At 27.0% G+C, this 15,020-nt stretch overlaps 1 protein-coding gene across 1 annotated transcript in view; it reads left to right on the top strand.

The window, feature by feature from the left end:
• The window catches only part of LOC100205880 (putative ATP-dependent RNA helicase TDRD12), a 115,151-nt gene that overhangs the window by 15,837 nt on the left and 84,294 nt on the right, over nt 1–15,020 (top strand). The window contains exons 2-3 of the mRNA XM_065819174.1: nt 7,876–8,019; nt 8,505–8,605. Of these exons, the coding sequence (XP_065675246.1) occupies nt 7,876–8,019; nt 8,505–8,605 (245 nt within the window). The remainder of the gene's footprint in view (nt 1–7,875; nt 8,020–8,504; nt 8,606–15,020) is intronic.

Raw genomic sequence — 15,020 nt, forward strand, 5'->3', positions numbered from 1 at the left:
TATTTAACAAAATATAACCACTCCATTGTGGTAAATACTTCAAAAACGATCTAAAGTTTTTAATTGTTTTTGCAGATTTCTTATTGAATAGTGAAATACTTAATTCAGAAGTAATTATATTCAATTCTGCATTAGATTTTGTTTTCTTAGAGATCGAAGATCTCATTGACATATCTCGTTTCATAGTTTCATTCTGTTCTAATATTTCATTTTTAGATTCACGTTCAGATTCATTTTCAGGTAACACTATACAAAATATGATGCAACAACCATACGCTCTTTAACAAGAAAAACACTCACATGCCGAAGACAATACTGATTCTGGACTATCAATGTTTGGCAAATGTTTAATAAATAGCCCATACCTATACCTATACTCAGGGTTGCAAAAAAACCGGTTTTTTTGAAAAAAACCAAAAACCATAGGTTTTTTTAAAATAACCAAAAAAACCATGATTTTTTTGGTTAAAATTAGGTTTTTATTAAATAATGCCGTATTAAGTTATCCTTTTAAATTAAAAAAAAGTATAATGCATTTTATTTGAGTAAACTATATTCTTTATCAATATTACTGTAATATTTCATCAAAATTATTCAATACATCATTGTTTAATGTTCTATATATAAATACAAGCTTTGCTGCTTTTTCTACCCCCAATTGGTTTCTTAAGTTAGAATGAACAAGGCCAAAAGTTGAAAAAATTCTTTCGATTCCAACACTAGAAGCTGGTGCATTTAATAAACCTTCAATATCCGCTATGTTACTATCCACAATTTTTAGAGATTTCCACCATTCTATTGGTGAGATTTCCACCATTCTATTGGTGATCATTTTTTAAAACAGATTCACTATACAAAAAGCTTTTATCGAATGGAGCAGATTTGGCTTTTAATTTGAATATTATTAGTAACAAATTCTTGAACTCTTTATCTGCGAAATTCATGGCAGCTTCATTTTCATTTTCAGAAAGATTACATCCAAAATATCTAGGATCTATTGCGTTTGCCAGGAAATGAGCATCATTGACAGTCTGAAGGTATCTAGATTCAATTTTTTTTTTTTTTCGCTTGTTAAAAATGATAAACTGTTTATCAAATCTTTAAAAATTTCAACAGTGTCACTTATTTTTGTTTGATCTCTTTGCAACTTATCTAGAGCTACTGCAATTGGTTTTAATATTTTAAATAAATCTTCTGTGTTTCGCTTTATCTGTATGTCACTTTTTTACCAATCATCAGATTTAAGTCTTTATTTTTTTCAAACATTTTGAAAATGATGCTCTAGTTGTTGACATATTTTTCAAGTGAATCACATACAGAATTCCAGCGAGTTTCAGATTATTTCTTATAGATTTTATTAATTGTGTAACATTTGCTCACATTTTCAATGTTAAGATCATTTGCTAAAAGATTCAACATATGAGCAGCACACCCAAAAGTTATGATAATATCTCTTTCAGATGACAGTTCTTGTCTCATTGATTTCATATTCGCTGCATTGTCAGTCACAAAGCTTTTTACTGTGCATCCAAATTTACATCTAACAGAATCTATTGCTTCTCTTGCTAATTGTGTAAGATATTCACCAGTATGTGAATGACCAGAAGTGTTGATTATTTCTACTAAAATGTTAATTTTATCTGTAATTACAGAGATACAAACTATAGGTTCATTATGTACATTACTCCAGTCATCTAAAGACATTGCTACAATTTTCCCATTCAATACATTACATTTTTCAATTTCTTCTGCATAAACCCTATTTAATATTTCTCCTCCAATTTGAGTTCTATTAGGTAGAGTGTATCCTGGATAAAACATATTGATAAATTTTTTATTTTTAAAATTCTTTGTGTTCAACTGTTCTGAAGCTAGAGTTGTATCTAGGGTTGTATCTATTGCTAGGGTACTGTATATAAATCTACCAAGTTGCAGATCAAATAAATCTTTCTCTTTGAGGCTTGTTCGTGTGAAAAAATTATCAATTTTCAAATATTTATCAGCTGATGTTGAATTGGGCTGAAACCTTTTCATTTGTTGTTGTGATGTTGATGGTGAGTTACCTTTGTTGATGATGTTGATGTTGATGATGATGATGGTGAGTTACCTGATGTTGATGTTGACCTGAAATTGCTATATTTAATTAGTTTATTGAATTATTCTAAGTTATTATGTCTATACATGATAATTCAAATATATATGTTTACAATTTAGGGAAAATTTAAAATTTTAAATGGCAATGCAGTAATTTAACTACCTTCAAGAAGTTGTTGATCTTCCATTGACTCCACAATTTCATGGGGTTGTGATTGCTTGCTCTTTTTTATATGTTCATGCATCCTTTGACTTTCCATTTCTTTTCTACACGCATTACAAACTGCTCTGCTCCCCTTTCTTTCTGGAACAGTCACTCGTGTATATTTTAACCAAATCATATCACATTTGCGCCCAGTTTTTTGAGACATTTTTTGTGGTATCAATAAATTATGTTAGAACTACTTATAGTTTTGCTAAACATTTAAATATTTATTTCATCAGGAAGTTAACGATATATATATGTGTGTGTGTGTGTATATATATATATATATATATATATATATATATATATATATATATATATATATATATATATATATATATATATATATATACATACATACATATATATATATATATATATATATATATATATATATATATATATATATATATATATATATGTATGTATAAAATATCTATATTGAAGATTAGTTATATTTGTTAACATAAACCTGTTTTAGTTTTCTGTTGTAAGTTCAAATCTTTTTAAAAAAACATTAATTTGGTTTAAACCAACATTTTTTTAATCGGTTCAAACTATGGTTTAAACCAATGGTTTAAACCATTTGGTTAAAACCATGCAACCCTGCCTATACTTAATTTCAGTTGAAATTAATTTATAATTCTGTTTTTGTTGAACATTTTTAAAATAATATTTTTTCCATTTTTATTTAAATGTTCTGCTAGATAACTTTAACTTTGCTTTATCTGATAGCTACTAAATGTGATGTGTTTTTGCATATCATCTATAGAAAACATTTTGAAAATCATTTTTATCTAATGAGTCAATTGTTTCAAGTTGCTTTTTACTTTTGCTTTTTGTATTCAAAATGTATGATTCCAATTCATTTTTTAAAATAAATTTTATTTTTCATTAGAATTGCAATATCTTTACCGTCTTTTTATTGTTTATATATTTTAAATGAAAACAGTAAAGCAAAGAAGAATCTATTCTAACTAGTGTTGTTACGACTGTTAAATAATTTGACTGTCAACGAAATCAACTAAAATATTTTTTAAAGTTGACTAAAATCGATTTATACGTTTATGAAATCGACTAAAAGTCGATTTAGCTGAAGTATGGAAATAATTTATTTTTTTGAAATAAGTTGTAAAACAAATAATAAAATAATTTATATTTGCTTTCTTTTTTTAATATCATATCATTTAAATAATAATGGAGGAGAGAAGGGCTGTTTCAACAACGAGACAATCTATTTCCAGAGCCCAGTGATTTAGGGACCTTTATACTTTAATACTTGCTATATATCAAAAATATTATTTCAATCATGTTTACAATGTGATTGTATACATTAATGACATTTAGATTTTGGAGCTTCACAACTTAACTTTGGCCTCAGGGCCACAAGCTTGGAGCAGCCCTGTATGAAAGTATTTATGAAAATCGCAAGCATCAAGTAAACAAAAGAAAAAAAAAATTAATGAAATACTTAATCGAAAGTATAATTAGGTATAAATAATGCTAATATGCTATGAATTAGATAAAACTTCAGGAGAGTAATCAAAAAACAAGGTAAAGGATTGTCCATAAACTATGTCATGCATGGGGGGGGGGGAAGTAGTGGTTTTGTGACAACTAATACGAAACTTGTTACTAAAGACTTACCATGTTGCGACAAAGAGGGTGTGTGTGTGTGTCTAAAACAGTCAAAAAATTGCTATAATATAATAGTTATAATATTGCATTTTACTACTAAATAAACAAACAAAAATTAAAGATTGAAAAGTTAAATCAAATGAAAAGATATAAGGATTTTAAGATTTTTACTTAACTAAATCAAGTTTTAGTTGATTAGTTGGTTAGTAGGAAGTTCTTAGTCGATTAAATTTACTCTTTAATTTTCCTAGTCGAAAATAAGTCCGCCTTCAACTAAGTCCACTAGTCGAAAGTCGACTAATTTCGACTTTCGACTAGTGGACTTAGTTGAAGTCGATAACAACACTAATTCTAACATCAATCATTATATGAGGAAGCATTCCATTTCTTATTTTTTCCAAAGATTTAAAAGATTGTTTAAATGTACCATTAACAGCCTCAACAACCCATCTGCATTTTGGAACAAACCTAGTATGGTTAGCTTGTAAACTAGTTAAATAATTTTTAAACAAGTTTTTAAATTTTTAAGCATCTTGATTAATACTTTATATGTAGTTTTCAATTCATTTATGATACAAAAAACTCCCATCTAAAACTAATATTGGACAGAACTAGTTCTCTTAAATCGCTTTTTGCTTTTAAAATAATAATAAAGAGACAATATTTAATTATGTAACACAGTTTATATATCACTTAATATAGTTGCAACATTAATAGTTGCAGCAAAAGGTCCATAAACATCAATAAAACCATTTGCAGTGCATATTATAAAAGGCTTAACTAAATGTTTTTTTTTGCCTGCTGTACAGTTTTGTAAAGAATTATTTGAACTTTTTTCACAGAATGAGTACCATCGGCTATAATTGCTAGCTATTGTATATTAAATAGTTAAATAAACAGTAAATAAAGTATAAAGAACTGAAAAAAATTATGCAAGGTTTTCAAATAAGAAATGTGTATACGCGTACATGTTGAATAAAGAGACATTTAATTATGTAACACAGTTTTAGTTATCTAAATTTTGTTAAATTGATTATTTTTGCATGCTTATTTTGCAAATATGTATAAACATATGACAGATATAATTATGGTTGTCAAATCAGTGGATAGGTCGGATCAGCAACTAGAAATATGTCCGTTTATACGTAATCTTAAGTTATTAGTTTTACCAGTATATGTGGCTTGTTTCTTACATAATAAGCATTTAGGATAATCAATTATATTTTTACTGTTGCAAGTGAAAGCATTTGCCTAATCAATATGATAAATTTCATTGATATTTCCTGTATTATAATTATAATATTTCTATAAATTATAATAATTCCTATATTATAATTATATATAAAATTTATTAATTACAATAGTTGCACATAGTAACCATGTGTAATTTTACATTTTTTTTTGTATATAGTAATTTTGCAACAAGCACAAAAATACCACTGCTGATGATTCTTTGACCTCAAGTGCTAATAAATTTAAAATATAAATTTTTGTATTAGTGTATTTTTTGAATAATTCATTTTGAGACAATTAAATTTATTGAAATTTTGTTTTTGTTTGTTTACTGGTTTGACAAGTTTATATCAGTTAAAACCATATTTCAAGTATATATTTATTTATATATATATATTCAGGGCCTATTCTAGGAAAAAAATTTGGGCGGCGGAACCCCCTGTCCCGGAAAAATTTAGCAGAAAATTAGCGTTTTTTTTTTCTGCAAAAAATATATTTACATTTTTTACGGCAAATATTTTTTTTCTGCGAAAAATATTTGCCATAAAAAATGTAAAAAAAACATACAAATATGTTGAAAATGGTCTAGAATAGCCCCTGATACATACAGGGGACTTTTGGTCAATTGCCAGAAGGATGACTGAAAGTAACCAGTTTATTAATTTTGGTTGCCTGTCAACTTTTTAAGTTGCCCTTTGCTATTTTTTATACAAGTTTTTGCATTAAGCGGATTTTTTGGATTTTCTAGTCATTTTTCATTATTGAACTAAGTGTAGACTAGTATTACTATAAATAAATAGCGTAAATAAAAGTAATATTGTAAACTATTGACATTTACTTTTTTGTTTCAAATAAAGCATATGCCAATATATATGTCACTAGGTTTTTCATTTAAATTGAGCGCTTATTTCTTCAAAAAAAATTTGCGTTTTTTTTACAGCAACAAAGTATTGACAAAAATAAAAAAAAAATTTACAAATACTTTAAAACTCTTTGGTTTTAATGTGTTGTAATTATTAAGATCTTATTTGTTACAGGAGCTAAAAACCTATTAATATTTTGAAAGTATCGCATTGTAATTATATTTAATTTTAAATCGCTGTAATAGTTTAACTAATTTAACAAAAATTATTAATAGAATCTAAATTCGTTATTTGAAAAAGGTTATATTTCCTTATAATTTATTTCTTAAAACAATCTTATACTTAGCATAATCTTTTGTTTATTTATTTATTTCAATTTTTATGTATTTAATGTAGTATTTATTATAAAGATTATACACAATTTATAGATAGATTTATCAGTTACCAATGAGATATTTGAAAACTTAATTAATGTTCATAAGCATATTACATCAAAAGAAATTTAAACGATATTGAATTTACATAACAAAAAATACTTTTGTAAAAAGAATTCTCTTAAGTAAAAACACTTCTCCCTTTTTTTTTTTTAAAAAAAAAAATTAATTATCTTTGCTTGTAATAATCTATGATAATCTATGATGGAGAGACATATTTTACCTAATGAATTAATAAAAATTGCTAAACTATTTTACATTCATTTAAAACTAAATTTTAAATTCAACGTTTTTACTATTTTAAATTCCTTCAAAACTAAATTTAAATCGTTAAAATCATATTTAATTTTAAGTCTTGTAAAATTAAAAATTTTTTTTATAAAAAGTTTGTTTCTTTAAAAAAATTGTGGTTAAATGCTTCTTTTTAAGTCTTCATATTTTCTGAATTAAAGTCACATGAAAAAAGTTAAAAGATAATTTAAATATTCAAAAAAAAAAAGAAGATTTTCAATTAACTGAAACACTTTTCGACGTTTACATTTTACAAAAAAGTTTCGCTTAACTGACACCTACCAAAAAAGCAAACTGTGTAACGCTTCTTAACAAGGCCTGTCAAAGTATTTTTTTTGGCAAATTTATTTCTATTACTTTATCTCTAAATCCTTAAATAAAATTTGTAAAAAAAAGTTAAAATAAAAAGTATTTTCGTTTAAACAATAAATAATAGTTTTTATTTAGGAAGTATTTTATTAAATACGTTTAGATGCTTGTACAATTTTCTTATGTTCTAATTAATAGAAAATGTGGGAAACAAACTTTGATTCTGTGATTTGACACTGACATAAAAGTTTTATTATTTTAGATGGCTACTTTTCTTTTTATAAAATTCTTAAATTATAAAAAGAAAATAAAAATAGAACTACACATAAAAATCAATAGGCTCCCTTTTGGGTCACTTAATTGGATCAAAGGAATATTTTTAGTTGCCTTTTACAAAATTCAGTCATCTGGTACTGTCAGGCGACCACAAGTGTACACCTCTGATATATATATATATATATATATATATATATATATATATATATATATATATATATATATATATATATATATATATATATATATATATATATATATATATATATATAATGTTCAAAGTTCGGTAGCAACCCCTAAAGTTATTTAAAAATAAATTAAAAATAAATTAATAAGTCTATAAAAATACCATTGACTAAGTCTATAAAAATCACTCTCTCAAATTACTATCCTTATGTAAATAAAATTTTAATATTTTTAATTCATTGTTTTTTTTTTTTTACTTTCATTTAGACTTTGAAAACATGATCATTGTATAGTTACTTTGAGCACTGTAATATTTTTAATATATAAAACATATTTCGTATTATAGTTTGAACATGCTGGAAAGTTTAGTTGTCGTCCAAGTTTGAATGAACAAGATTTTGATGGTTATTTAGACTACCTCGCTTCTTTAAATACATACTATGATAACAATGATGGAAATGATTCAATGTGTTTGCCACAAATAGGAAAGGTAGTATTAAAAAAAAAAAAAAAAAATTATATATCTTTTTAAACAAATCCTAAAATGAAATTTTTTTAAAAATATTATTCACCTCCCCAAGGCCTAGAAAGCCACTACAGTTGAGGAGACTTTATTGTAGTTGCAATCCTCTATCAACTTTTTAACTCTGAAACATGAACCTTCATGAACAAGATTGCTGTGCGGAGAAATAAGTTAAATAACATTATCCCATGATTTTTCATCTACAATTTTAAATATTATTACTTACATTACATAATTTATTTCATTTAGTTTATTTAAAATATAGTTACATACTTTAAAGTTAATTTAGGTTTAAATTATTTTAGATCAATCTTCTGGTCTTTTTGTGTTCTTTTTGATGTATTAAACTTATATATTAACACATATTTCCAGTATCTTTCAAACATTTATTCCTTGTCTTTTTTAATAAATTTTTTTTCTTTAAATTTTTTTTAAAAGTTTAAAAATTTTAGTTGTATGCTGCATACACATCCTTTGGTGATTCTGATAAAAAGTTATGGTATCGTGGTAAAATGACATCTATTTTTACTAGCATTGGTGGATTTGTTGCGCGGTAATTTTTAAATGATATATTGAAGATATTATTGTTAATTCTGTTATTGTTACTGTATTGAGTATATATACAAAAAATTGCTAAAATAAAGTGGATTTCAGTTGACCTGATATAATTAGAAGCCGTTCATAAAGTACGTATGCTCATAAGGGGAGGGAGTCTTTGAATAATGTACAAAAGCGTAAGGGAGGGGGAGAAAGGTTGAATATAAAAGTGCGTATGCACTATTAAAAAAAAAGTTCCTTAGTAATGTTTGCTTTCCTAATTTATCACAATTAACAAGTACTTGTTAATGACTATATGTTTTTAATTAAATAGCAACTTTGAAAAATAAAAAAAATAAAACCATGCTGTCTCATCATATCCTGAAATATGACCATTTTACTTTTAACAAATTTTGGCTAGGCTTCTCTTGTTTTCTCAGAATTGCAATGTTTATTTAAAGGTTTCAAGTTACATAACTTAAAAAATAATTGATCTTTTTACTTAAAGATTTGTACTTGGCTGTTTCCAGGGGTGACAAATCCAATGAAATGATCAGAAATGTAAAAAATTATTTTTAAGTACTTGTAATTATCAATTTAAATATATATAGGCAATTTTTTATATACCTGGTTTTGATGCTCAAGAAACTCATGTGGCCTTGATGGTATCAAAAAATTATATATTACACATTGTTTTATATTCATTGATCTTTCAAAAAATATAAAGATTTTGATCTGCAAGTATATGGATTTCCATATATGGATAACTGGCACACTCCCCACTTTTTTTGTAGCGAAGAATTGCAATTGATTTTTTGCTACCTTCTTCGAGGAATAAAACTAGATGAATAAGCGTTTTTGGAGCACTTAGGAACAGTCACAGAAAAAGGATGAGACTTAATTGAATGACAAATAACACGAGAATGAATTTTAGTAGATGACACAAGAGACGCTAGCTCTTTAGAGCAGTGCCCATTATAGTATTTGTAGAAAAAAGAAAGAGAAGCAACATTTCGACGATGTGATAATGGTTGGAGGTTGGCTGCAAGAGCAGGTCCAACTATGTTTACAATGCGTTTTTGCATCTTGTCTAAAAGAGAAAGGGCATCATTAGAAGATCCGCCCCAGATATGGCAACAGTATTCCATACAAGGCTGGATTTGAGATTTATAGAGATAGAGAATAGAATCTGAAGTAAGAAAGTGACAAGCTCGATAAAGAGATGCAACCTCAGCAGATGCTAATTTTGCAACTGATTTGATATATGGTTTCCAAGAAAGATTATATATTTTAAAGAGTTAATCCTAGAAGATGAAGAGTAGATGACTCATTGAGTACATCCCGTTCATAAATATAGGAAGATCTAAATTATTGTGATAACGATTGGCTGAAAAAAATTGAGTTTTATCTGTATTGAAGTTCACCAGCCACTGTGAGCCCCATGCTGTAGCAGAAGTGAGATCCTTTTCAAGCTCAAATGCCCCCTCCAAGCAATCAGAGATTGTTGGTTTCTTATCAAGACAAGAATAAATGGTAGTATCATCAGCAAACAATGCCACCTTAGATGTGAGAATATCTGGAAGATCATTAATGTAAATTAAAAAGAGTTTAGGGATAGAACCTTTAGGAACCCCTGAAGTTACAGAATAAGAAGAAGAGTGTTGTTCATCGAGGACAACTTTTATACTATGATTGGAAAGAAAGGATTCAATAATCTTAAAGATGTTGCCAGATACACCAGTATAAAAACCACAAAATGAAACATATTTGAACAGTATAAAAACCACAAAAACCTTTACAATATCTGTCCATAAAGATGATTTTGACATTGATGCAGAGTGGATATTTTTTGCTACAAGTCATGATAAGTCAACATGTGATTGTATTGGTGGCACTGTAAAACAATTAGCAAATGCAAGTCTACAAAGGCCCATAAATGAGCAGATATTGAAATGTAATAAAATGTTTGATTACTGCACAAATAATATTAAAGGGATTATTTTTTTCCAGATTGAAAAAGAAAGCTGACAGAATTGTGCACCACTTTGAAAAAATGTTTTTAGCTAAGTAAAACAATTCCTGGAACAATGAGCTATCATCAATTTAACCCAGAATCTATAGATTTTGAACGAATAAGTGAAGGTTTTAATATAATAGGCATGTTTTGTTTTTTTGGTATTCAAAGTAATTAACCTAATCAACAAATTAACATTAATACATTAAAATTTGGAGAATTTATTCTATGTAAATATGATACATTTCATTGGATTAGTTTGATAAATGAAATTGACAATATCGAGCAAGATGTTATGGTTACATTTATGCACTCTTTAACAAATCCTATTAACAAACTTTTCTAGCCATCTAGAGTAAATGAGTGTTGGATTCCAATAACCAATATAATTTATATCATTGATGCGTCTGTAACAACAACTGGACATATGTATACTTTAACCTTGACGCATTTAAGCAAATCTTAACACAATCTTGACACTTTGTATTTTTGTATTTTATTTTGTAAATAATTAAATAAAACAGAACAAGTACAAACCAAAAATTTTTTTTTTCAAAAAGACAATATTTTCAAAGTTATCTTTACTTCATTAAAAAAAGAAAATTAAAAAATTTTTTTTTTTTGATAAAATAACTGGGGCATGGTTCCAGTGCCCTAGGCCATGAATCCTCTGGTCATCTGCCCCAAGAACAATTTCAACAAGTGTTTATCATGACTACACAAATTGGAACTCTGAAAGTTTCAGAGTTCCAATTTGTCTGGATCACAAAATTCCACTACAAAAAAGTGGAATTTTGTGATTGCCCCAATCCCTCCCTAATGTCTTGGGGCCCTTAAAACAATTTTAACATGCACATTCTTTGGCATTACAGAAATGCCAAAATTTTCAAAGCTTCAGCTAGTCTGGATAAGTAGTGAAAAATCTATCACAATATTTGGCTACAAAAACAAGGAACCGTGCCCCATTATCCATAGATGAATACCCATATACTTGCAGATCAAAATCCTTATATTTTTTGAAAGATCAATGAATATAAAAAGATGTGCAGCCCTCGGAATTAGGAAAAATAAGGTCGGCAATAATTTGCTGACTTTAATCTGTGTGAGGTCGGCATTAGGTCTGCAGATAAAATGTAAAACAAAGGTTTGACCATAAAACATAGAAATGAGGTCAATTTTTTGCTGACCTCAAACACTTCTAGGTTGGCAGGTATGTCGGCATTGCTGAATGTCGACCCTAATTCCGAGGGTTGGATGTGTAATATATATTTTTTTGATATCATCAAGGCCTGACATGGAATTACCAGTTAGTTTAAAAAGTTAGTTAAAAAGTCTTCAAATAAATGTAACTTGCTCAATTGCATTAAAAAAATAAATTAGACTCAATTGCATAAAAAGAAAATATATGTATATATCATAAATATATATACAGGGGTGTACCCTACGTTTTTTTCCTAGTCACCCTGTGGGCGACTGAAATAGTTTTTATTTCTTAATTGAGTTGTTTGCTATGATAATCAGTAGTCCAGTATAATTTTTTTTTGGTATTTTTTCGCAGCTAAAAAAACTGTTGAGGAAAAAAAATTTAAACATCTGTCTACTAAAATTTGACTAATAAGAAACCGTTTAATTAAGAGTAGATTATTTAATAAAAAAATGTAAAATGTTATTTAAATACAATTTTTACAGGTCATCAATTTTGTTGTAGTCGATATCTGTTTAATGTTGTTTCTTTTTGTCAATCTTAACAAAGGTTTCATTACGCGGAGCAAAAAAGTTGAAAGCCATAACTGCAAATAAAATACTTTATAAAAAGAAAATTTATTCTACTATTTTCTCTCAATCTTCAATCAAATTTAGTTTAGTTGAATGTTTAAAACATTATGTTTTTACTGTAATTTATTATGCTAAGACTTCTTTTGTTTTAGAAAAAAAGAATTTCCATGTGCATCATTAAGTGCATTATAATAATATTTTTTCACATGTTTTTTATTAAGTTCATTTTGTTTGATAAAGTTAAAATAAAATTTATTTTACTAATGAAAAACAAAAGAGATTCAGTGTTATTAATGATTGAACTTCCTATATGTGTGATTCAAAACCCGACTATAATGTTTTAAAAATAATACATTAGCATTTTTAATTGAAAGAAAATGTAATTTTAAAACTCATTTTAAATTGAGAAGAAACGTTTTTCAAAATGCAACAACAATATTTAAAAAAGCAGTACAGATGCACTTTGAAACATAAAATAGCGTGTCAATTTTTTTTTTTTTTTTTTGTTTTTAAATTCGGTAATTCTTTTTGTTATTCTTTGTTGTGAGAAGTTGTCTAAATAAATATTCTTGCGTTTGCAAGATGATAAAGAAAAGTTTTTTAAATTAAACTTCTTTTATAATTTCTATTTTACTTGTCATATAATATCTTTTTTTTTTTTGTTAAATATTTTTGATGGAAAAGTTAGGTTAATAAAAATTTCTTTAAAGTTAATTACTTCTTTTATCGTACCGTCTAATTGATATCTTTAGACTTGTTACAATATAAAAAATTGATAAAAAGTGACTTTGCTGAAATGACTTACTGCTTATGTTAAGTGGCTGTATACGTACGTAAATGGCGCACCACTTTACGCTTTGAAACAAGACCTATATATATGTATGTATATATATATATATATATATATATATATATATATATATATATATATATATATATATATATATATATATATATATATATACAGCGGTGGCCAAAAATTAAAGACCACTCTTTTTTTTTTCAAAATTTATTTTTAACCTTAGTATAATTTTATTTTGGAAAAAAGTATCAAAAAAAGGAAAACATTTTTAGAAAGAATTTTGATTGTATTTTATATTTATTATAAAAGAATTTATAATTTTTTTACAAAATAATGTTAAAAAATTAAAAAACTGGCTAGTAAAAAATATAAATGGAAAAAAAAATTGGACAAAATTTTAAGACCAGTTTCAAAAACATTTCAAAAAGCAATAAAAAAATAATTTAGAAACGTGTTGTTCCTCCATTTGTTTTCAAGCACTCTTGTACTCGTTCTGGCATTGAATTCATTAAAGTTTTGATTACTTCATCAGGCACATTTTTCAAATGATGAGAGATAGAAGATTTCAAATCTTCCAAATTGTCAAGTTGTTCTTTACCAAGCTTGTGATCAAGCCACGACCATAAATTCTCTATTGGATTCAAGTCTGGACTATTGGCAGGCCATGGAAGCACTTGAATTTTATTAGAATTGAACCAATCGCTAACAACATGCGCTTTATGACACGGCACATTATCTTGCTGGAAAATAAATCCATCTTGCAACTGCCATAAATCAATGCTAGGAATAAGCGAGTTTTCCAAAATTTCGATGTACCTTTCTTTGTTGAGTCTACCATCAAATGAAAAACGCCAACTCCACAGGCACTCATACAGGCCCAAATGCCTATTGAACCACTGACTTGTTTTGTTCGTTTCAAAATGCATGATTCATTGAACCGTTCGCTTGGAAGTCTACGCAACATTACGTGACCTTTTCTGTTGTCTACCTCAACGTTCATTTCATCAATAAAGACCACACGGTTCCACTGATCTGTTGACCAATTTTTATGTAGTTTGCACCACTCTTTCCTGGCAAATTTTCGTTTTTTATTTAAGCGTGGTTTTTTTGCAACAGCACACCATAAATAATTTAAATTGTGGAGGACCCTACGCACAGTTCTAGGGTTTGCTTTCAGACCATTTGACAGTGTCCATTTTGTAGAGAAGTCTGTAGATGATGCTTGTCTGTTTTCTTTCATTAATCTCACTAACGAGCAAACATTATGGTCATTTAAAATTTTATTGCGTCCAGTCCTATGATGATCATTAATTGACCGGGTCTCTTTGTATCGTTGAATTATGTTAATAATGCAAGAGTGAGACCTTCCGAGCTTTTCTGCTATTTGTCTGATGCTATAGCCTTCTTCTTTTAATACAAGAGCCGCGTATCTGTCTTTTTCTTCGATTTTTGCACGCATTTTTGCAATATTTTTATATCCTTATTGCAATTCAAAAAATAAATGTTTATTTGATATCGAAACTCAGGTTTCGACATTTTATTTTATAGCCAATGTAATAAGCAATTAGGACAGTTAAAAAAAATAATGGATTATTATTTTTAATAAGTGCAAATTAAAGATTTGAAAGTGGTCGTTAAATTTTGTCCAATTTATTTAAAGAAGATTTATAAGTACTCATCAGTTTTTTAATAAGTTAAATGCTATTTAATTAGAATTAGATTAAAAAAGTTACACCACTTTAATCCGTATGTTTTAATTAACAAGATATTAAAAAAAAATTTAATGTCAATTAGAATCTTCTTAATTTTAATGAAAAGATTAAGAAACCAACTAAAAAA

The sequence above is a fragment of the Hydra vulgaris genome, chromosome 15 (assembly GCF_038396675.1).
Source record: "Hydra vulgaris chromosome 15, alternate assembly HydraT2T_AEP".
Classification (NCBI taxonomy): domain Eukaryota; kingdom Metazoa; phylum Cnidaria; class Hydrozoa; order Anthoathecata; family Hydridae; genus Hydra; species Hydra vulgaris.